The 25100-nt window shown below is 42.0% G+C and overlaps 1 protein-coding gene across 9 annotated transcripts; it reads right to left on the bottom strand.

Annotated features, from left to right (window-relative positions):
* Positions 1–227: 227 nt before the first annotated feature.
* MDM2 (MDM2 proto-oncogene) lies at positions 228–17081 on the bottom strand. Of its 9 annotated transcripts, XR_005262838.2 has the most exons (12): positions 16626–16784; positions 16018–16090; positions 14200–14274; positions 13731–13864; positions 12727–12776; positions 11443–11510; positions 11220–11313; positions 8521–8681; positions 8180–8335; positions 7008–7085; positions 4880–5508; positions 228–2106 (listed from the first exon to the last, which is right to left on the bottom strand). XR_005262838.2 is itself a non-coding variant. In XM_038173274.2 (11 exons), exons 2-11 carry the CDS (start codon positions 16084–16086, stop codon positions 4939–4941), a joined length of 1455 nt encoding a protein of 484 aa, XP_038029202.1. In that variant the 5' UTR covers positions 16087–16090; positions 17032–17081; the 3' UTR covers positions 228–4938. The 9 variants fall into 9 exon arrangements, 8 of the variants coding, with proteins under 8 accessions (XP_038029202.1, XP_038029198.1, XP_038029218.1 ...); XM_038173274.2 differs by lacking the exon at positions 16626–16784 and adding an exon at positions 17032–17081 and having other exon boundaries at positions 228–5508; XM_038173270.2 differs by having other exon boundaries at positions 228–5508.
* Between the last annotated feature and the right edge of the window lie 8019 nt (positions 17082–25100).

Genomic DNA, 25100 nt, shown 5'->3' with positions numbered 1-25100 from the left:
CCTCCAGGGAGGCTTGGTTCCGATACCATCACATATAGCAGAAAGAGACAGAGAGCCCTGAAGTTCAAAATATTCTAAAAGCAGGAACGTGAGAGGTGACTCCATGCTACCAGGCAGGGGAGAAGGAAGCTGCAGTGTTGTTTCACAGAATTAAGAGGCTGTCTGAAAATCAAGTAGGAGAACTTAAAAGAAAAAAATCAACAAGAAAAAAAAAACAAAACACTAAGGAGCATATAAACACATCTTTATTTAAAGCTCTTAGACATCATAGTTAATTTTCTCAGAAAAACTGAAAATCAAAACACAAATGCAGTACACAAGAAAATTCTCATAAAAGGTAACTGCGCTGTGCAATGTGAGTGGGCAGCTGCACGTGAATGGTTACTGGACGCAGCAGGACGTGCCCTGGTTAGCCACAAGGGACACACAAGTCACCAGAAGTGTGTGGCAAAATTGCGTAGTTAATGAACTTCACTATTAAACTCTCTATTGAAGAGCAATTCCAACTCCACACAGTCAGACAACAAAGTAAGACTCTGCTTTACATTAACACTTTAGGTGTTACGTAATCTTCACACTGACTGCCTCAATTTAACACAAAAGAAAAAAAAAAAAAAAAAAGGAAAACCTGCCCCTTGAAAGTCAGGCTGTTAACTTAAAGCAACATCTACTAAAAGGGGAGAGAACGCCTGAATGTAACCCACAACTTCTACACATACAATAGGGTCTGACAGCGATGCATTCAAATGTTGAGTGTGGCTGTGGTAAATACAAGCACGTACACATTAGTTGAAAGCAACAATTTTTCCTTTTCAGCAAGTTCAGTCTATTGTTAAAAAAAAAAAAAAAAAAACCTTAAGCCCACACTTGGGGATTGGTTGAATTATTATTATTTTTTTTAATCTTTTGCTTGCTCAAACTTTAAACTAAGTAACCCAAAAAATAAAGATACACCACTCTCTCTCCTGTAAGAGCATGGTTTTCTGAAAATTATTCTTGCTGATGCTTTCTGCAATGAGGAACTGTTTTTTTCCCCTTGTTTCACTGGAAAAAAATGTGCCCAAAGTCTTCCCTGTTTTTTCATACCCATACAGAAATTTCACACAATGACATTTAAACAAAATAACAGAAAATGGAACACGGTGATATAACTGAACTAGACTGCTAGAAATAAATAGAACACCCCCTCAATTCAGTTTTGTAGTGTGTTTACCCGTTCCTGAATCAGACGCCTCACTGAAGGGGCACCAAAGCTTCTTGTGCAATGCAGCACGGCGTGGACGTCCTCCAGACACAACGCGGGGTGGGTGCGCTCCGCCGACAGTCCTTGCAGAGTGGGTATGCAGCACAAGCAGCAGCCCCACGACCGGCTTCACCCCGACAAGGCTTTTTTAAAAGATGAAGGCAACAGGCTTGTAATGTAATTAATTTTACGTGAACTTTCTCAATTGTTTTAACACTCAACAGTCCTAGCATTTTGGGGAAGTGTCAGATGCTGAAACAGAGCGGTTGTGGCACCTCTCGTGGGATCTCCACTTCGCACTTGGCCTTCTTGGGTGAAGTGATAAGGCTGTATTTTAGCCAAAAGTGATTTTCTTGTACAAATGCGAGTCCTTGCAGTATTTGCACCTAAACACCGTCGACCTGAAGTGCGCAAAGAAATAGACTGTGACAATGACAGACATTGTGTACTTCCAAATTTTCCAAGCATCCGGCCTTTCCTTCAGCCTCCTGACCAACGGAGAGAGTTTTCCACCCGGTGTAGATGTTGACTGGGAAGCCTCTCGTCGCATCACATCATTCATACGGTGACCCCCAGCGGTGACACCACGCGGGAGCAGTGTTTGGGGAGGGCAAAGCATTCCAACAGAAAGCACCACCAATGGATTTCCACCGTGCTACTGCAGCATCAGCTTCCACCTCTAATACCTGCCGTACAGTTTCAACACACGAGTTGTATTAAGGGAAGGAGAAAAGTCGACGACGTAAGTCTTCCTGTGTTGCTCTTAGCCTGAATACAGCTTGGCCGACCTTTGTTTTTAATGCTACCATTGCTTGAACTGGCTCCTCGGAACTGCGCTTCACTCAGCACGCATATTGGTTTATCTGCACGTGTACCAAAAGGCTAATTCAATAAATTAAAGCTCAAAACACTAACTACAAGCACAAGAATATTTACAAACTGCAATAAATTAAAACGCATACAATATTAAATACACCTCACCACGTAAGAATAAAGGTCAACCTTTGCACCGCTACCCAAGGACGGGCCAAAAAGAACAGGGCAGCAAGCAAAGGCTGCTCACCATTATCCCCTTCTTGGTGTCACAGCCCGCATTCAGGGCGGCTGCCCAGAGACGAGCCTCAGGATTTGAGCATTTTGGATAAAACCCCTGTTCTCAGCCCATGTCTTGGTCCGCAGCACAAGGCAAAGGCGCAAATTTCTTGTACACAAAAAACAAAGCTCAAGAACAAACAAACTTACTGGGTGTTAAAAATAATATTAGGCCAGAAAATATAATTTTAAAACACATCGCTCTGACACAGTAGATTGGCCAAGGAAGCAGGCACCAAACGCACCTGTTTCCTTGGCATTGCATGGAGTAGAGGCCATTTCCAGGGCTACCCTGCCCTACAGAAGACGCGCTGAGGATGTAAAATTTTTTAGCATACAAGGAGAAAATTGTTGTGTTAAATGCTTTCATTTTACTTTATGCCAAAGCAGAAAGCTTCAGTGGGATTGGTTCTGAAGGCAAATTTCATAGCTGAGCGCTTGCGAACAGCAAGATCGCTGCTGGGACCATACAAGCATCTTTGAGAGCTGAAGCATCTCATTTATTTTTTTTAAACATATGGAGAGCACTTAAAAGGGGAGGGAAGACCAGGACGGCACCATTGGTCCCAGCAGGAACTGGGCGCTCCCCACAACTGCAGTGACACAGCCCTTACAGTGACTGTAGGGAAGGATCAAACAAACAAAGCCTCAGACATACCAGACAATGGAAGGGAGGAAGATTTTAAGCACACTGCCCAGTTTATCCGTGCTCCCCCTGAATGTACAGGTTTATAACTCTGTTAACTGCACACTCCGGACCCATCTGACCACCGCTCAGTTCTGACCTGCAGGTGCAATGGCACAGCCTCTGCAAGCAGTACTGCACTTCAGTTTATCAAATAAAAATACAGAAAATAAATAGAAAGCAATGCCAATTAAGGCAGGTAATTATGTATTTAGAGCACTGCTACCCGAAAATGTTCACTATCTGCTGAAACGACTCTTCCACCTCAGGCTGAAAGACTGCCTAAACCCAGCTGAAAGGCTCCTGCTGACCGAAGCCTGTAACAGCTTCAGCAGCTTCCAACCAGCAGCTGCCACTTCACAACTTGCAAGAACAAGACACCTGCGTGTGGACAACTCTTCCTTTGAAGAAACACAGGACGTCTTAGGGGGTTTGTTTAGTTACAATGAACTACAAAAAAAAAAATGCTTCAGAGATATCAGTATCTTTTAGTAGCAGCTTTCAAATATTAGCTCAACTAGGTGAGCAAACAACAAGCTGCTGAGAACACACAAGCTCTCTGGTAATGTAGCTCCGGAAGAAATAAATACAACCCGCTGCTACAGAAAGTCTCCATCTGAAGATCAGCTCAGATGAGTAAGCTAGCTACATCTTTAGAATCCGACCATACAAAAATATGCACATTACCCCCTCTGAATGCACCACAGAACTATGTTACTGGACTTCTTAATAAGGAACTGGTAAATTTCACACAGGTTTTGGCAAAGTACAGGGAGGAGACAAGCTAAAAGCAGTAAGAACAGATCCAACTCAGACAAACATTCATTCAACCAAACACCTTGCAAGAGATTTTCAAAATGCTTATGGTACAGATAAAAACAGCCCAAGTCAGAAAGACTGCTTAAACTTAAAAACAAACGAACAAAACCAAACAGTGTGAAACAGAACTACACAGCTCATTTGTTTCTGCAGATGGAGGTGGATTTTTTATATTTTTTTCCCCACTATTTTTATTCAAGCGAACAGAGCGATCAAGCTGTGTGCCACGCTACTGAAGTCAAAAACAAGTGCAGAGAAAATTTAAACATTGCCCAATATCACCTATTTGCCTGCCTTTTAATGTAAGTTCTCCTTCATTTACCTTGCCTGTTCGCACCTCTCACACTCTGCTAAAGAAACCAGGATAGTACAGACCACCAAACCACACAACATTTTAGAGGTCTGTTTCTCAGAATATTTAAGAGGTAATTGTAAGCCTAACTGGTCAATGACTTCTTCTCAGGACATATCCTAAACAAAAGACACAGTACCCTTTTCTGTTCGCAAATTTTTAGATGTTATTTTCTACCACAACTGCCCCTATTTCCCGATATGTATACAAAAAAAATCTCCCTTTTGGAGAATCTCAATTTTTGGGAACGTGGGAGACAAGGCTCTATCTTGTTATTTTATTGACTTATTCTGAGGGTTCTTATTCTGCCTGGTGTCTTCACCAGGCAACAGGTAGTGGAATGTAGAGAATTCCCTTTCTTTGTAACAGGAGGAACCGACTTGAAATGCATTCTTCAAAATGTCTTTCCTCTGTTAATTACGGAGCTTGGATTTTTAATGTGTGATCAATCCAGTAATACAAATCTTGCTAACTTCTGTGTGCGGTAAAACACTTGGGAAGGCAAACAGTACCTGGTAGGAATTGGTCACTTCTATTGAGAGGGGCTTACAATATCCAAGTGGACTAACGAGCATTAGGCTAAACTTAACAATTCCAGTGCATTTATTTCAATAACGATTTTTCTTACCAAAGGCAAAGACACCCAAAATATCAATCTGCCAATAAGTATATAAAAATAGTTTCTTACTCTCTTAATTATGGTACCAGTTTATAATGTTCCTTCTGCCGCTTTTCACTCAACACGGTTTAACCAAAGTAAGTCAGTACGATCATCTGGATAGGCTGTCTGCACACCGGGCACGGTTTGTTCCTCTTCTTCAGCTTCCTTGCGCACGTGAAGCACGACATGAGGTGTCCCGTTTTGCCATGTACTATGCACCCATTTTTCGGTCTACTCTGGCATATGACGCAGGGCTCTATGCTGCTAACAGGCAGACTGGACTCCACGCCTTCCTCTTTGCCTGGCATTTCTCTCTTCTCGGGCTCCTTGTAGTCCTCCTGACTGCTGCAAAACATGCTGCTAGACGTAGATGGCTGAGAATAATCTTCACTTTCCTGGGACTCGGATATTTGTACTGCTTTCTCTTCATTCTCCTCCACGGGTGGTTCTTTGTCTTCAGTCATTTTCACTTTCTTACAGTCAGGTACATCAAAACCTTCTTCAGATTCTAGGTGGAAAGAACTTTCTAATTTGCTCGCTGCCAATTTCTCATTCTTTTCATCAGGAAGCCAGTCCTCTCGAAGGGCCCAGCATCTGTGGCAATGCCGTGGAAGCGGAGGATTCATTTCACTGCATTCAGGACACTTCCAATAATCCTTGAGTAAATTAAAGGTTTAAACAGCTTAAGCTACTTGGAATGCTTACAACTGAAGTACACAGAGATTATAAAGAATTTATTACTGCCAAAATACCAGTGATCTTGAACTATCAACCTGTTTATCGTTTAAAACTTCCACTGGGTGTCTGACCATTGTACTGTCCTGGGTTAAAATAGCCTCATTTTTGTTAAGACTCTCTGATTTTATTCCTTCTTGCAGTAGATTTGTAAAAAGAAAATAGAAGTGGAATAATAACGGTTTATTAGTTTTAGACAAAACTGAATAAACTAGACTATAAAGTCTTCACAGAGAACTTCCTTCTGATAAATGGACACTGTTCCCGTCAGTTTCAATGACAAACTTCTGAACTAGAAACTAGTCAAGACTTTAACCTGGTGAAAGCCAAACTGCTGGTCTGCAAAACGGCCGGGTGAGGGCACTCTGACACAGCAGAATGGGAATTACACAGCACAGAAAGCAACCAGCCATTTAGGAAGAGTTGCATCACTGTGTCAGAGCTTACTCCGTACACTATACTAGAAACAGACACCATCTCATTAAAAACACTTCATTTTTAAGGAGGAGTACCCTCCTTAGAAATAACGTATGTGGCAGGGGTGGGGTGGCAGAACAAACCCAAACACTACGTATTTAGAACGCCTTTCAGGACGCTTTTTGGTTCAAGTCCCAAATAGCATCAGAGACATCAGAAGTTTGAGACTAACTTTAATTCCTAAACATTTTTTTTTTCCATCCATAAGCAGCACTATGTATGTATGGTTAGCCCCGTGTTTCACACCTAGAGTCAAGTCCCTCAAGTCCTACAGACCACCAAGGGACAAACATTTCAGGTGGCTTTGTAAAACAGCTGTACTCAAGCTTCTACAATGAAAAGCAACTATAAATATTTTATTAAAAAAATAAACTAAAAAAAATGTATAAGCCTTTAACTAATTTAAAGATTTTAAACTATGAATCTTTTATTAAAACCACCAGCTTTTAGCATTTTTTTATCATGTCTTTTTTTTTTTTCCCATGTCTTTATCTGTTGCTCCAATACCCTGAATTTCTTCTCTATGCTACAGACTTGTTTATTCAGACTGGACAGTAAAACCAGATATTATGAACTATGAGAAGTCTATATAAGAAGAAAATAGACTTTTTTTTTTTAAATATATGTGAACTTACTAGGTTTTCTTTTTTTTTTTTTTGGTTCTCTTGTTTTGTTTTTTTTTCCCCATTTTGTGAAACTGTAAATTAGTATCATTTTTAATGGCTCAGGAGACTCACTAAAAACATTTTTTAAAATACCCATGTTCATTAGTGGTCACACGTTCAGTAATTAAGCTACTGGCTTGGAATCCTCATGCATGTGAGAAATAAAAGGCAACTGTATTTTTTAAAAGTCACAGGTAACGACTGAGTTCTTCTATATTCCTTGACGTACTGTCAGTTTGCCCAACTTATGATGTTTTGCCAGTCAAGGCTTTACTTACAGCTAGAGAAATCTCTGGATCTTCATTGAATGAATCAGCATCACTATCTTCATCCTGATAAATGGTCAGCTGATAAACCTAATTTAAATTTAAAAAGAAAAAAAAAGTACTGATATAACTGGTTTTGAATTCAATTAAAAATATTTTTTCTGATAGATCATTTTTAATTAAATTAAATTAAAAGTACTGCTCTGTTTACGTTAAAAAGCTAGAAGCTACCAAGCAACTCTACAAAATCTGATGGTTAGCTGATAGGGGGTGGCGTGGGGAATGTGTTCACACTTGGAACGTGTCGTTTGACAAGAAGACTATACAGATAGAAGGAACCGCCTTCCAGAGTAGAGGGGTTCCTTCCCTTCTGCTCAACAGGGGTGGGGCCACACCTGAATACTGTGTCCAGTTCTAGGCTCCTCTGCTGCTGAAGGCAGAGGCACACCCTCAATCCTTTCTTCCTCCAACCTCTCTGCTGCACTCCAACCCACTCTAAATCAGTACTGACAGTCCCACTCCTCCCCTGTCATGAATTACAATCATGTATATCCCTGTCCGATTCCACCTTTGGTACTTACCTGATCTTTTCAGGAGCTAATTTAGCTCTTAAGTATCAGAAAACTAACAGAAACAGAGATCTGCTTCCCTCCTGACATTCCACATAGCTCAATCTCTCAAAAAAGATGGCAGTAACTATTTTAAAACTGTCTTTTTGCCTCCTATGAAAATTTCTACGATTATATTTCAGTGTATTTCTACGAAACATCTGTACTAATAGAAGCAAATGACTTAGAAATATCACTTTGCAAAGATTTACTAGTAAAGTTTCATTATCAATGAAAACTGTTGTCAAAAGCTCAACACATGTCCAAGTAACGCTTCTGTAATTACATAAGAATAGACTCAGGTACACAGAATGCCATGAATAGCTCGTGAGCAAAGTTTACCAGACAAACTTTTACCACCAGCCTGCGTGAGAGCCTGTGGAATGCACTGGCACTGTTCTGATGGGTATATAGTGATGACCCAACTGCAAAGAACGTAACTTGTTTTAATCAATGACTGAATGCAATTTGTTATGGAGCACTCCTGAAGAATTACAGCTGCTTCTTGTTGGAATTTCAACATAATTTTCTTTAATTTTCCTTAGATCTGTCACCCCCTGGTCAAAGAAAAAGTACCTCATCATCTTCATCTGTGAGCTCCTGTCCTTCTTCATTATGGCTATAGTCTTCTGAATAAATAGATTCAACTTCAAACTCTACACTGAACTGGTCTGAAACAGAACTATGGTCAAACCAATCGGAGTTTTCACTTAGTGAACTGGCATCGAGATCCTGAATGAAAAAGAAAGGAAACAAGGGTCAAACAACTATCCAGTTTAATTAGCTATGGTAGAAATAAGAATAGCCACTGTTAGATGGAACAGCACTTATGAGACAAATTGATTACAGCTTAGTAAACTTAAAAATCTTAGATCTTAAAAAACTGGTAAATGCAAAAAAAAAAAGTTTTGACTTACAGGAATGGAAAGAGAATCTGTTGAATCACTGCTATTGCTTCTTTCACGGCACAGCCCACTGACTACACACCATGAGAGACTTTCATCAAATGTCAACGAAATGCTGTCTGACTTGTGTCGTTTTCTTCTGTCAGCGTGCGGATCATCTGAAGGATTTTCTTCTGGGCACATTCAAGAATTTTTATTACTCCAAAAATATCTATACAATGTGCAGTTTTGAATGTTCTTAACAGCAGCTTAAAATACAATATATTTATGTAGCAATTGAAGAAGAATAAAGCTATCCAGTATTATTTTATAGAAAAAGGCACCAAAAACAAATGAAAGAAAAAGACAGTCACACTGAGAAACATTCCTGAAAACAACAATTCAGAGACTGCCTTTCCCCACTTCTCCCACCTGTACAGCTTGTAACTGGCAGTCTCCGCATGCAGGAAATAAAGTAATTGCAAATTTTGAAGAATTTTTACCCCAATTCACACATGACACACATTAATCCCTCCTAACTTTGAGGAATAGTTCAGATTTTAATTGTAGGAGCTCCCCCTACAGTCGTATGACAGAAAAACACTTTCAGGGGGCTTGCTAGCCCATCCCAGAATTTGGACAGAGATCCCAGGTCAAATGTGTAAGAAGGACCTCGAGCTAGGCAAGGCACGTTCAGGTTCAAGTTTCAGATATCCCAGAAAATCCATCAATTAACAGCTGTACTATATGCGATTGTATTTACTCGTTTTGTTTCAAAAATTTCAACGTTATGTGAACGATTTTGACAACACATGAGCAAGAAAATCTTCAAGGCTAACACACAGTGTAAAAATTGAACCATGAAAACATTGCTTTAAGCTGTGCTTGTTATGTATGCCTAGTTTGAAGGCCAAAAAGCAATGCTTTTTAAATGTATCATGCTTTGATACAACAATCTAGGGCAGCATAAGCAGTAGGGGGACAGCATTTTAGGGGTAGGTAAGTCAAAATTCACCTCCACTGCCTTTTGGTGTGTTTGATATCAAACAATTTTCTTAAAAAGGCATTGCAAAGTCGGTATGTATGTGCAGTGGAGTGAAAGTTCCCCAGGAGGACTGACAACGTGGTTCAACAGACCTCAGTAAGGGCCTGCTGCCCCCTACAGGCGCCCTCTGCGTACACCCTGCATTGCCCAGCTTTGCCCTGGCCTTGCAAAACACACGGACAATCCACCAGTCTCCAAGCCTTGACATCTTTTTCATCGTAAAAGAAAAGAGAACAAAACACTTGTACATACTTTGAGACTTCTCTTACTTTCCCTTGGTGCTTCTTGGCTCAGCCCCTCTCTTTTCTTTTTCCGCCCTGAGAGCCCCACCACATTTGGTGCCCCCAAGGCCCAAGGGTTGCTCCTGTCCATCGTTGTCCTCATTTAGTTGCCATGGCTCCATGCTGTACTGATACTGTACCACCACAAGGTTTCTATACACTATATAAGCGGCTCCAATAGGAGCCGCTACCATCATAATTTAACAAGAATAGTGGCTTAAAAGGAAGATTTCCTATAAATTAGAAAAAAAGTGTATATAAAAACACTATATTAAAAGAACTTTTAAGGTTGTAACAGACTAATAAATGGATGCAAAGACACGAGTTAATAATCAAACCTACAATAAGTAAGCACAACACAGGACCTTACGTGCTCTGGGTCATGCCTAAATATTACAGGTTATGATGCTTAACTGCAGCTTTTCATCCCTTCACCAGTTTTTGTTACAACATTAAATGTTCTTTTAATTTAGTGCAAACTGCTCAGCAAAACAGCACAGTTTTCCGACTGGCTAATAAAAACAGTGGCCTATGATGAACATAGAAAAAAAAAAACTACATAAATGCTGAGGAACTTTAAAATGTTCCCAAGCAACTGAAAAAAAAAAAAAAAGAAAAAAAAAGTATCTATGCAATGACAGAAGGTTATCACTGCCCAGGTAAGTACAGGTGTCAAGTCATGAGGTAATAAAAGTGAGCAAAGAAACAAACTACCATAAGGAATCTGAAATAGTGTTAAAGTTGAACTGCACAGAGAACGCATCCATTGAGCAACTGAATGTTACACAGGTTTATGCTGACCAACTTATTTGCCAATTCTCAGAAGAAACAGTCCATACTTTGAAAACGTATTTGCCAGTGATTTCTTAATAACCACAATAAGGAGGAACTGGGGACAAACAAAATGCTTAAGTGGCCAGACTTTTTTTTTTTTTACAAAGTGCTTGAAAAACATCCAAAATCATCCATCGTTAGTGTTGGACCTTTCACATCTGTATCACCAACTGAAATCCAGTGAAAACTGCTTTCAGAGTGCAAACAAAATGTAAAATGTTGTGGCTATCTACAGAGGGACTGGAAATGCCTTTGACTACATCAGTACAAAAAGTTCTCATCGTGAAGACAGCACAACGGATTATGTCCTGCTAATGTGAACATGTTGAACAGATCCCTGGAACAAATTGTTCTATCATCTTGCTAACAGTTCTAGAAATCCGAACCATAAAACGACACTGGAGCAGTGCAAGCAATCCCGTACTTCTTCCAGATTGAACATTTTGTTTTAGATATGCAGAGGAACATAGATAGTGTTTGTTAGCATCTTTCCAAGTCAGTGAGGTAACAGAAAGTATTTTTTCCTAAGTGTCCGTGACATGGAAAGCTCCGCATCGTAGATCTGCACATACCGGATTCGCTGTGAGTTCTCCTCCTAGATGATGATGTTGGTCGGGGAGTCACGTTTGATGAAGTCTGCTTCTCTTCTAACTCTTGCATGGATTCCTGATTAACAGAAGTAATGAAAAAGCCCAAATATGAATTTGGTACAAGGCTAAAATTACTCTAACTGCATGGACACTATGGAAATGAAACTGAATTTACATCTCAGAACGTAAAAAATTGAAAGATTACCTTCAAAACATTTTCCTTCTCAAGCTGAAATCTGGCGTCAACCTCAGGTGTGTCAGCAAGCGTGCAGTCTGAAAACAAAACAAAACCACACTTTAGAACAGGGGGAAAAGTCAACTTCAAGCTCAAAAATATTACAGCAAAAGTAACAGAAGTCAACTGCACACAGCATTTACAAAGTTCTGAACAGAACTTACAAACCAGACGTTCTTTGACAACTGAAAATGCAACACTGCTCCCTTGCTCCAAGCTTGAGCAGCAGTGCCGCTGTAATATTATGAAAGTGGGAAAACAGGGAGAAGGAAGGAATCTCAATAGCCAAGTATGTCTGAATTCTATTATAAATGCCTCCAAATGAAAGTTGTGCATTAGCTGTGATTGTGCAGATATGAAATAATATACATGGAAATATTTTTATACTTCTATAGAGTATATTTTACTAATTATCATCTCATGGGAACATTAAATTCAAGAGACATTCCATAGAAGCAAAATTGAGTATTGTTAATTATATCTCCTGACAACCAGATGGATGCTGAATTTATCAATTATCTTCCAAGAAAAAAAAACAAAAAACAGGTAGGTTTAAGATTGCTAGCATAACAATAAGGGGTAATGAAGACAGCCCTCCAAAAGACACGTACCTTCAGAAAGAATCAAGACCAAAGGGTATCTCAGTATGGATTCAGAAACTAACTTACAAAACAGCAACCATTATTTAACTTCTGGTTTACTCCTTACATCGGTCAAAAATTACAGCTATATTGAGCATTTTATACTAGAGCAGAGTTATCATTTCTTTAAAAGTTTGTAGACCTCTTAAAGAGGACTCAGTGTTGCCAGTGTATCTGAGTGTAACCAGTTTTAAACATGTCAGATTCAGTTTTTCAAAAAACAAACAGAAAGAGAAAGCATTTGAACTTATTTCCTTGTTGGCACAAGTTCAAGCAGCTCATTTTTGGTATTAAAGCCTTCAACAACGTAAGCAGCTTTATCTGTAAGAAACACAAGCAATTTTTCAATTGAGTCTTGTTTATATTCAAGTTTTGATTATGTTTGTTCCGTACAAGTCCCACAAAATTACCCAAATGCTGTTCAGAATCAGTTTTGTTTCCAGAAGAAACACAGCACTGTGCTTTAATTCACCACTATTTGCGACCACTCCAGACACTAACATGTGAAGTCAAACAGCTAATTATTGAGAGACAGATGTGTTCTGGTCGCTACATGCAAGATGCATTAACATCAGTTGTATTTTCCCCACTCCTATTTCCCAAACTGGCTTACCTTGTTGATTGATTGCTACCAGGTTTCTGCAAATCATCGAATACACCCTCCTTCGATGGGGATAAAGAAAAGAGATGTTGCAAGTTAGGTTGCAGAATTCATACGTATGTTGCATGTTTAGCTGGAGAGCTGGTGGTGTTAGCATTAACTTTTAGTGTGGTAACTGGAGACTGCCCACAAAAGCGAGCCAGTTTCTATGACAAATGTAGAAAACAGTTATTCTAACTTGAAGTTTTTTTCAGCATTGTTGTTTTGCTCCTCAAAGCAAGCAGATCCCTACTTCCTTTCTGAAGAAAGGGAAGAGATTTTATCTGTCTCAAGAGCTGAAAGAGTATTATTTTTTTCAATTCATTCAGAGTCAGAAAATTCTGGGGGAAGAGTCATAATCCTTTTCACAACAAGCTCTTAACAAATCAGCATCTATTTCTACCTCTAACAATGATTCAAAATTACTCTTTCTGGAACTTCTGACAATTTGTCTTGCAAAGCAACCAAACTTACAGTATAACTGTGACTTATGTTAGGATTCAGAAAACTCTACATACAGACTCTGCAGCTCAACAATCGATTCAAAAGAAATGTTAAAATACCAAAGCTTTGTGCGGAAGTAAGGTATGATTTCTGAATAGAAGAACATATTGTGACTACATACTACAGTTTTCCACTCTTAACTTGTATACCTGCATTGCCAGCAAGTCAAAAGTCTCGTCTCAACTGTTATTGCAATCCCTTTGTAGCTGTTACTTAACAGCTGAGAATTTTCCCGTTTCACCTTGGGATGGTTTGAGGCTACTGTAACCCTTTCAAGTTTGTGGAACTTTTTGAGATTTCTTGGTTATAGACACAGACATTACTTCACAGAAAAAGACCAGATCAGGTGAAAAGTAATCATAAGAAAGAGCTTACCATCTTTCAAGATATAAAGAAATAATAAAAGGCCATATGAATTACGTTCTCCACTATTTATTTCACAATCAGACCCTCAGAAAAGAATTCAATTTTACCTGTGTTCTTTTACTGAAAAGCTTGTTACTCCAAATAAATCCCCAAGGAGATCATTTGCACAGTGCACAATGTGTTGCTCTTTTTCATCATATAATTGTTTAGACATAATGTATTGTCCAAGATAGAATATTACCTGCAAAAGAAATCACATACACAGACATTAGCACACACACAGGTTTTGCTATTTCAAGTTCAAATACACGAGGAAACATTAAGTTAACTGAGATTTATTCCTCTCACACTAATTGATTAAAACTCCCTTTGAGTTTTTTTTTTTGTTTTTTTTTTATTATTCCCCCAGTACTATGTTATTCTAAGGGCAGACAAAAGCCTTTGTTTAGTAAGAAACTTGCAAAAAATATCCTGTCTCATCACCTTTTGTGAACCTCACTGCTTCCCATTAACCCACAACAGAAGAATCTCCCTGTATTTACTGTCATCTACCTTCATTGAATAAAAAGTTCTCACCTCCTTCATAGTAAAAGTGTCTTTTTCCGCACCAGCTAGCTTCAATAGCTTCAACAACAGTGGCTTTGGTTTCACCTATGTGGAGATGAAGAAAGAAAAACAGTTTGCAGCAACTGTTCACCAAACAAAGCATTATTTATACAGATTAGCTTCCTCTGTCCATGTTAACCTCATGTAAGAAAAGACACAACTAAGTGATAATCTATCCACTCCCAACTTTTTGGCTTTGCAAAGTTAAACTTAAGACCTTTATCACTGTCAGGTCCAGAGTGCAAGAGACAAAGCAGAACTCTGGCTCCTGTGACAGTTTATGGGGCTATCTATGGCTTCACACTGGCCAGCTGGCTCTACCCTTTAGTCTTTTCTTAGTTGGGACAAACAGACCCTGTCCTTCCCATTGTATTTCAATCGATCCTACTTCTACACTGCCCTCTGCCCTCCCGCCCACATGCTGTGCCAGCAGCTATTTCTGCAGCCAGTCTATGAACAGCCAGCGGTCTGAGGCAGAGGGAGGAAATGTTCCTATCCCTCCTCTGCCTTTTTTTTGCATTGTTCCACGAACAGCTGTGCCAGTACAATGCAGGAGATGAGAACAAGCTGCAGGGGATGTCACAACTGCAAACAAAATGCTTGTGTAACCACTGTCTGATGGTTGCGGGTACAGCATTACTTCCACCCCTAGAACAATAGCACAACCATTCTAAGAACTGACTAATACTTAGCTATAATAAGATGTTTTTATAATTTCTTTCTTGCAGGAAAACATGAGTAAGATACAAGGCAAGGAACAAATGCTTAAGGAAGTAGGGAAAGCTTTCCTATACTCCATTTCAAATACGCGTTACAGCTAGCAGTACGTTTAAGTGCATTAGTAAGAGATAAGTTGCAAGAATCATACTTAAAAACAAATATAGGCAACATTTCATTGCTATTCACTCCCTTCCTAAATGCTACAGCCATTTACAGCATGTAAATAAAGGCATGTTTCATAAAAGAAGCAAACACTAACTTATCAGACTAGGAAATACAGCTCAGGATAGGAATGCAGGGCAGTTTCAGTCCCCTGAATCCACAACTGATCTGCGAGCTGAGATGAGGTTAGCAAAGCCCTCCCTCCCTCCCCAGCAACTGCAGGGCTGTGCTCCCGTGCAGGTCTGACAGCACACTGGGTAGCATCCTACTGTAACTTTAAAAAAAAAGAAAAAAAAAAAAAAACACACAGATAAACAAAAACCCCTCTGAACACCCTGTTGTTTTGCTATTTGGATTTTTTTTAAGTTCTGCTATCAGTGTATGCTTTTAGGCTTTAACCTTCTACAAAAATGAAGCGAGTTAGGCTGTCACCATCCAGACAGCGATGTGTAACAAACCCGTGTGCTGCTTGCACCCTCGCACAAGCACACAGCCAGGGCTGCCTGTCACCGTGCTGCGACAACGCCCGAATATGCGAGGCCACAAACACAAACTAAGACTCCTGCTAAAGCTTCCTGATGAAGTCCAGTACAACAGAAAGCGAAAATGCCCAATTCAAAAGAAAACAACCAACAGCTGTACCGAGAGCACTGCCCTAACCCTGCCCGTCCCGCACAGCGGATCGCCTTCCACAGCTTAGGCACCATCTCGCCACAGAATCCTTGTGGAGACCAAAGCGGGCAATGCGAGGCGTAAAACGAGCAGCCTGAACGCCACGGGTGTGCAGGGAACAGCGCCTAGACCTGAGGCACCACCTCCAGCTCTGCTTTCCCGGCTCCGAGGCGGAGGGGCGCCCACCTCCACCGCGTTTCCTGACAGAAAGCCCCAGCCCCCCCGGGTACTGACCAGGGCCTCCTGCTCCGAGGCGGTGACAGCGGCGCCATCCGTGAGGGCGGACATCTTGGTGTTGCACATCTGCCTGCAGCGAAGGGAGGCACAGCCCCGACACGTGTAACGCGGCGCTGCAGCCCCGCTCCCCCTCACACCCCCCCCCCCACCACCACCACACCGCCACCAAATGGCGGCCGGGCTGCGCGCTCCGCTCCGCTCCCCCTCTCACCTCACCGCCCTCGGCTCAGCCGAAGCGGGCCGAGCCGTGCGGTTCCGAGCCGGGCTGGGCCGGGCTTTAAATAGCGCCGCCGAGCGCAGGCAAGCCGGGGCTTAGCTCCGCCGCCCGCCGCCGCCCGACATGCCTGAGCATGACCGAGGCACGGCGGGGGGTGGGAGCCGCTGACTCACGGCGGGCGGGAGGCGGCCCCGGGACGCGGCGGCGGCGGCGGCGGCTCCGCGCCCCCCTCGCCGCCATCCCCGCCGCCCTCCTCCCCCCCCCCCCCCTTCCCCGTGGAGCTCGCCTCACCCCCTCCCCTTCTTTTTTCTTTTCTTTTTCTGTTTTCCGAGCCCCGAGCGGCCCCGCAGCCCCCCCCCCAGCCGCCGCCCCGGCTCCCCCCACGCACCGCCAGCCGCGCCCGCTCCGCTCACGGCCCGCGGCGGGCGGGGAACCGGCGGCGCTACGGGACCCGGCCGCGCCCGCTGCCCCGCGCCGCCATTTTGGCCGCCCTGCCCTGCCCGCCTCTCCCAGCGCCCTCTAATGGCCGCGGGGCAACGGCCGCGCCGCCTCAGGAGCCCGCGGGGGACGCCTGCGGCTCCGGCGGCTGAGGCGAAAAAAGAGGCAGAGAGCCCGGGTCTTTTTTTTTGTCGTCCCTCGTAACCCCTCGCGACAGTGGTCAGGGTGACGGCCGCTCCCTGAAGCCGTGGGGTTGCGGTAAACAAAGCGTGTTGTGGCACTGAAGCACCCAGGAGACGGAGCTGGTCGCTAATAGCAAGCCCCAAAGAGTCTCAATTTCCCCCGCAGAGCCTCACCTCCACTAAAAATCGCGAAAAGTTGCAGGCAGGTGTTGGTTATGCTCGCCAGCCTTGCCTCAGACACCACCAGCAGCTCTGCGGTGCCCACCACTTATGAAGCATCACATTTTGTCTTGTTTTGTTTTGGTATAAACAGCCTTGAGACCTCTCATTTAACCTTGTGCTTTTGTAAACCCAGCTGCAGCATGTGCGTATGAGAAAAGGCCTCGTTATGTCAACTTCTCTCCAGCTTAATAAAGGTGGAAACTTCCTTACAGACCACATAAATTCAGTGGCAAAAACATCAAGTGTTGCTCACCTGGCTAATAGGCTGACACCTTTGGATACCAGTTCAATTTGCAGTGCTCATGTGTGCCTTTTGTTGTTGTTTTCACCGATTTAGGAAAGCGGCAAAAAGCTTTACCTCCAAAGAGAAATGGACAATGTGAACTATATTCTTGTCATCTCCCAACTCTGTAATTTCAAATTTCTGCTAAATATAGGGTAGTTAGGAGAATGTTATTTTGACAGGTACTCATTCGTTGCTACACTTCAACTATAAAATGGTTAGTTTTCAGCCTGACTCCCTTTTCTAATTCTCAGGTTTATTCTTTGCTCATGATGACATTGCAAACTTATATTTGAATGGTGAAAAGATTTGTTAAGGAACAGGAGTGCTGCAAATAGCGTGTGAAGATAAGCTATAGCAGAGAGAGCACTGCCACAACTCAATAATGCTAATTTTCCATGACAACTAACTTGCCCAAACAAGCAGTGGATAGCTGCCTGGACTTGTCCTTTGGCCAAAGACAGATTTCCAGCAAGAATGTCACCTTGTAAAAATTCCAGTAACAGTTTAAACTGAGATACTTGTGTGATGATGGATTTTCAAGATGAGCTTGTTATCCCTGTCGAGTGTAAAGCTCAAAGTCTACTGATGGTCAGTAGAGAAGCTGCACCAATTCCACAGAGCGTGCTTACCTTCTGTTAGCACCAGAGGTTCAAGACAAACAGACATCTGCTTTAAGTGGAATGTCTTGCCATTGGCAAAGTTAGGTATCTACCAATTTCCATCCAGCACACAAATTGCTGAGATCCTTAGCTAGCTTGATCTTTAGCAGATAATTACTGCTACACAAAAATGCGGGAGGTTTGAACTTAATGGCGGTGGTCAGTAGATCTAACACTGAACAGTAGTAACCTTATCAGTGCTCAAACTTCTGATGTGGTACTACACAAACTGTATTCCTATACAAAATGCATCTTACTTAACTGAAGTAAAACAAATTGAGTATTCGTCTAGTTCTTCTGAAAATATATCACGTTGTTGAACATTTTGTCTTAAAGGTGGTATTATTTTACTCAGGCAGTGTGGATATAAAGGTGCATTTTAAATTATCACTAAGTTTTCTACATTAATATAGTCCAATACTAAACTGGCTGCTATTACTTTATTTTTTCCACTTCTCAGCCAACAAGCATCTTGTGACCAATGAATTTGTGATTAGATTGTGATTCTTTAAAGAATAACTTCCCTTGCCATTTCATTAACTGCTAAGATTAAAAAAAAAAAAAAAAAAGCAAAAACAGATTCTGTCTGGAATTTTTCTCTCTCCTCAAGGACAATCTTATCTCTTTTCTCAGCCTCAGCCAGACTAATCTTAAGTAAGAGGAGACAGCTAATAGGTAAAATATGCTCTCTGTGCTTTGCTAAAGATAGGGGGATGTTTTCTGACATGAAATACTGCACCACCTTTGTCCCATTTCTCACAAAGACAGCATGTGGTATTTCATCAACATGCACAATTTATACTTGATAATTCTGGACAAGTATAATTAAAGGTTTTACTTGAAGGGTAATAAGCCTCTATAGTTACAAGAACTGACTTCCTCACTGCTTCAAGTTCCTGAAAAGAAAAGGAGACATCACTATACCTTAGTAGGTTTTCAACCTCTGTGCATTTATTTCTAATGTTAGGGAAAATATCTGGAGCAGATCTAGCCCATCTACCTTCACTGGAGATACCCACCTTACACTATTGTTAACTTACATAGTATATGAGATCCATATTAATATAAAATCAGGTTCTAACTGTAGACATTTTGTTGTTTAATGCTTTTGATTTAAATTATTTCTCCGGGCTGGATCTGTCGTACCTATAGGCACATAGGCCAGAAGAAAGATGGGTTGCTGTGCCACAGGGATGCCCAACTCAAATGAACAGATGGGTCATAAAAAGCTTCAATTTCAGATTTTTGTCACCACCATTTTTTATTTTTTTTTCCTGATGTGTCCCTCTTACTCTTTCCTAGTGTGTGTGAAATGGTCCGAAGTTCCCATAAGATGATCAAAGGCATAGGTGGCCAGGGTTTTCAGTTCTGATTTCCAGTCTCTCTTGTGATGCTTGGCTGTCAGGCGGGTTAACCTCATGTGCTGTCTATCCACTGCTCCCAGGCCAAAACCAAAACAGCCTCTGGGGCCATAGGCTGTGCTGGTGGACCCTTCCTAAGCCTCAGGCTGTATCTCTATCAGTGTGACAAAGCTGTTATCAGCCCGGTTACAGACTATCGGGCACAGCGAGATAACAGGATAGAGGGAAAAGCAGGCTGAGGAGCAGCTGGGGCCTGTGTGGTTTAATGAGGCCTGCGGCCAGGCCGTCTGCTCCAGCCACCACCCCACGCGCCCTGCACTGGGTCAGCACACTTCTGTGTAAGGATCAGGGAGAGAGTTTTATTTTCTTTTTCCACCTTCCTCTTCTCTTCTGTAAGAAAGAACACATTGATAGTCTGCTTCAGAGAACTTGCCCAAATACTTCATAAGCTAAGACCCATCCCAACAGAGAGGTCTGTCAGTAGCACCAGAAACCTCATACTGTAAACCGAATTCTATTAAACAAAAATGGGATGAAGCCTTCCTTGGGGCAATTTCAATCAAACTAATGCCAAGTGGAAATAAAGAGCAGGGCTCGGCAGTGGTGAGAACCCAAAGACCACATTCAGCGCTCCTGCAGCTGCTTAACAGGGAACAGTGGGCTCTACTTTGCTGTTAAACTTCTGTGTGCTGCTGTGCCACATGCAACCTCCTTTATGTTGAAAAATGCAGGTGGGCTGCCAAAGATGGTCTCAAACAAAACGCTTTTCTAACAGCTGTTCAACCTGCTAGCTCAGGTAAACTCTTCTGAAGTGTTAAGGGCAAAAAGCTTCAAAAGCACCTGGAGCTGGACCAATCCCACATCAGAAGACACATTTTTTTCTTCTTTTGTTTACTAGACATGCACATTCCTTCATGCATCTGGGAGGCACTAGTGTCTGTCTGTCTGCCCAAATCTGATTCCTATTTGGTAGCAGCGCAGTCAGCCAGAAGCAACATTAAATGAAACAATAGTGGCAAAAATGCAAGACTATTATCTAGAATTTCTGCATTTCTGCTTAGAAGTGCTCAAAATCTAACATAGAATCAAAGTGATTTTTTTTCCCCTCTATATTTTAGTTTAGTCCTCGCTTTTGACTGAAGCTTGTGGAGTGATTGTAAAGAACAAAAAAGGATAAAACCTCAGAAAAAAAGTTCTGCTGATTCCCGGAAGCCTTAGTGACAAATATCACTGAGTGAAGAAACTCAGTTTTATTCCTGCTGCTGTTAAGCAGGGGTGAAGTATGTGGCTAGGTTGTGACCATTTCCTGCTCTACTAATCTGTAGCTGTGAGGATTGAACAATCCTGTGATCTCTCCAGCTGGAGGAGTACTTGATGGCATGTAATTAGATCAAAGAGAGCCTCAGTTTAACAATGGTCATCTGCCTCGTTTAAGCAAATGAGGATGACACCAGTTCAGTTGAGAACTGTTTCTTTAATTCAGTGTTAAATTGTCATTCAAATCTACCACCGGGTTTAGCAGGAAACACATTTCTCTTCAAAGGAGTCGCCCAGAAGGCTGTGTGGCATGAACATGGAACTCAAGTGAGAGACAGATGTCCTCCAGAAGCTCCCGAGGAGAGCCAGAAACGGATTCACAGTCTGAAATGTGTCCAGGGAGAAGCTAGCTCTATTAGAGGCAGCGAGCAAGCAGCCCAAGCGCTGCCTGTTCGGGATGCCTTATACGGACAGACGGACAGAGAGGGACAGAACTGCAGCGGGTGCTGAGGTCAGGCCTGCTGCAGGCAGGCTGCACTTTGGGTTAGGGGAGGGGAGATTAAAAACGGATTCCAGCTGCCTGGCTGTGATTTGAGCTGTTTGTTACCCACACCCAGCTGGGTGTTACATCACACAAGCAGCTTCCTAACTCAAACTCCTTCTGTGTCTGGTCATGTAGCTCCTAGAATTGTCCCTGCCTTACCAACCCAATCCTCCACATCTCTCCTACATGCTCCCATCCTTGCTTTCTAACTGCCTGTTATATAAGAAATTTTATATATGTATGTATATATTTACCATAAAGTTACTATAAATGCCCTCCCTTGCAGACTTTATGACTTTATTGCAGTCAGCCCCACAGTTTGTTTGGTTGATGCAGCTTTATTGACTGGTGTATGCTTTTACTTTACACGGAAAGAACTGCCTGTTCCTGAAAAAGCCTCAGCATTTTCCTTTTGCTGACATGATCGATGTGGTTTATAAATTCCAAAGTCACCTTTCTACTGGTATCAAATCGATCTCTGCTTTTGAAAGCATAGCTTTGCCAATACAGCTTTTAACAGAGAGTAAAACAACAATCCTAGTAGTTAGGCAAGTAGTTTGGAGTGCTCACTAGAGGCTTTATCAATATCTGGGGTAGCCTCAGCTTGAAATCTTGAAGGTTATTTGAGTAATTTCACACCAAGAGTCCCTTGCCATCACGAACAGGCTACATTAGGAACCTTGAATGTGTATCCCAAAGCCCACTTTGGAAATGGGTTTGTTGAGAGGATGAGTTTCCTCAGAGTTGCCTTGAGTTTAGGCCTCCTCCAATCCAGGCATGGATGCACATAGCTCCTGAAATACACATCTGTACCTGGCTAAGTCGTCTTTCTGAAGAGCTGCACTGCTTCCCTGGCTATCAGATCTGCATTTTTCTTTATCTGTATGCCCTCCCTTGATTCAGGTGGATCTTGATAAAATGTCATCTCACCATCTAGTTGCTGGCATGCAACTAACAACTTGCTGCCAAGCAAGGCGAGAAGTTTTTTGTAGCGTCCAGTTGTCTGCCATCGAATTACCACTTGCTTTACCACAAACATGAAACAACCACATCTAAGTAAGGAACACGTCCACACCACAGGAACATAGAGGTTCTCTCTGGACTGGAGTAGTAACATCAGCATAACGTATGAGAGAGAAGTGGTGCAGTTTTGGTAGGAGGGGAGCTGTATCTGTGCTAGTTCTATCACCTTTCGGTGACTATAGTGTTATGGACTTCACTAAGTGATATTTTGTCCACCTGATGCAATTAGGAAACTCTGACTTTCACAGATGTCCTCAAGCACCCTGATCACAGTCAGAAAATCAACCTGAGCTCCAGCTGAGACCCAAACCAAGAAGATGACAATCTGTGGACTTCTGATAGTGAGTTTGCACATACAGCACTGCTCTTTGTCACCATGCAAACATAAATGACTGTGCAATTCTTTTTTCCAGACAGTGATTATTCCATGCTCTTGCCCTTTTCACTTCAAAATGGTGGCTGCATCTGGTCTGTTTGAGGAGCCATCTAATAGGAAAAACATAGAAGAAATAGGCGGGCTTTCTAGACCAAGGGCCAGTGTGTATAAATACAAGAATGACAAGCTGGAAGAGTACAAAATAAATTCACCGGTGAATCCCAGACAGCTACCTAGCTGGCAAAATAGCCCGTGAGACAGTGCTTGGTACCTCAAGCGTATTGAGCTTTACACAGAAAACAGGGAATACTGGAGAGGCAGTCTTCCCAAAGTCTTCTGATCTTTCAGTTTGCATAGCATCCTGAATATGCAATAAAGTTTTGTTTATTTATTTATGATGTTTCCAGTGGTGTATTACTGTTCTGATTAAAAGAGAGATCTGAAGGGGAGTTACACGTGATTTATACAGAGAATCTTCTTCAGCCAGCCTAGCATTCAGACAGCCTAGTTACCATACAGCTGAAGTGGGCCACACATTGTAATTCCATCCTGAGCGACCCTTTCCCGGATTACTTGTTCTAGCAAAGAAGATTTATATTTCTGAAATCTCTTTGAACTTCATTTTTGTTTACGGGTGATCATGTGGTTTATCTCCTGCAGCCACATGCATGGCTTTTCTGTACTTAGGTGTCCACAAAGGATGTAACTAGTCATCTTGCTCTCCGCTGGCCAGGATTGTCTAACTACCTTATCGCTATGGCGTATTCATATCAGTGAATGTTAAGGATGTGATGAAAAATGTTTATTCACTGATGTTCTTAATGTCCCTGGTTGGGACCACTTCCTTCCGCTGGTCCTGACAGTTTGTTCCTTGTTCTCACCAAGGTTACTGGCCTAAAACAAAACAAAACAAAACAAAACAAAACAAAACAAAACAAAACAAAACAAAACAAAAAACACAGGAGGCTCCTATTTAGCCTCCAGCATTTAGGCTCCACCCGTGTATCAGCTGTATCAATTTACCATTCTGCAGCTACTCAGTACATCTCACAGATCCTTTTTCCTATTCAAATGCCTGGTAAAAAAAGGGGTTGTGAAGTAGAGACTAAACCTCACGTCCCGGAATTAACAGACCATGACTGTAAAGGGAGAACAAAGCAGGAAACACTTCTGTGCTTTAACAGAACAGGCAAATGTCTCTAAAGATCTTGGGGTTTTCTGCAAAAAAATATTTCTCCTTCAATTATGAGTAACCACAGAGACAAAACCAAAACAAAACAACAACAAAAACCCCACACTTTTTCTGTGGCAGACTTGTAAGGCCAGGTGCAAGGAGCTGAGCACAGGTGCTTGAGCTGGCTGAGAAGACAGCTGGGTGTCCCTGGGAGGGATTTTGTGACCCAAAGGGATGTAGCAGGCACTTCTGCATCAGTTACAACAGCTTTGATGATTCATCTGCTTGTGCCAACTTGGGTGACAAAGCCCTGGAACATGACAGTCACAGACTTCTCTTGAATCATGGGGAAGCTCTTACATACATTTGCCACTCTCAAAGCTGCAGTGAGAAATTAATGAAGTGGAGTTTGGCATTCTGGAGTTCCTGTGCTCTTTTACATACCCCTCTTGATTTCTCCACTTGCTTCCTTTGGTGTCTTTCTTCTCATACCTGCATGTTCTTTGTCTCCTTCTCCCCTCCTTGTCATTGCTGCTTTTCAGATTTTGTTAGTATTTCCAAGGTCTATTTAAAACATACGGTCTCCAAACATACAAAAAAAAAAAAAAATCATATAAAGATCTTGTAAAGCGTTCTGCAAATACTCTTACATGTCTTAATTTTTCTGTAATTATGTGTAAAAAATTCTCTAGAACTGGATCAATACAGAAGCAGATAGCTGGAAGGTTTACTTCTTTACTAGCATTTTAATATCCATATGCTTGACACCCTGCCTCTCTTGCTTTACTGTAGAGCTTTAGTTTTTCACAGCTCCCATCTGAGAGTCACCTGGTACTGGTTTCCAGCGTGTTTTAGCTGGAGGAGGGCTCTGATGGGTCCAGCTGCACTACAGAAACTTGAACAAGATCAAGATACGTGGCTCTTGCTGGTGACTTGTTTTTGTTCCAGAATATTTTTTTTTTCTGACTAAATATGGAGCAGAAAAATGAAGGGGAATCCCTTACCCCTGCTGCCCTACAAACCGAAACCTCTTTCTAATTAACAGTGGGCAATACAGAGGAGGATAACATCAACCATCCTTATTAGCAAGGCGAGGTTTGCAGAGAAGAGGTTGTAGAGTTGCCAGTGCGACTGGTATATACATTTTTGAAGGATGCGTAGGTCACTGCGTTGGTTTTGTGCCACCTCCCCAGGTCTGACAGACATTACTCGGCTTACAAACCTTGCCTCGCTCAGCCTTACTTAGACTGCTGGCTTTGTAAGGTTCGTCAGTGAGGGTTTTGTCAGTGATTCTGCCATCTGCTGGAGAATAGTTTTTTTTTTTTTTTTTTTTTTTTTTTT

The sequence above is a fragment of the Anas platyrhynchos genome, chromosome 1 (assembly GCF_047663525.1).
Source record: "Anas platyrhynchos isolate ZD024472 breed Pekin duck chromosome 1, IASCAAS_PekinDuck_T2T, whole genome shotgun sequence".
Classification (NCBI taxonomy): Eukaryota; Metazoa; Chordata; class Aves; order Anseriformes; family Anatidae; genus Anas; species Anas platyrhynchos.
Note: the sequence above shows the minus strand (reverse complement) of the source record. Positions and strands in the feature narration are given on the sequence as shown.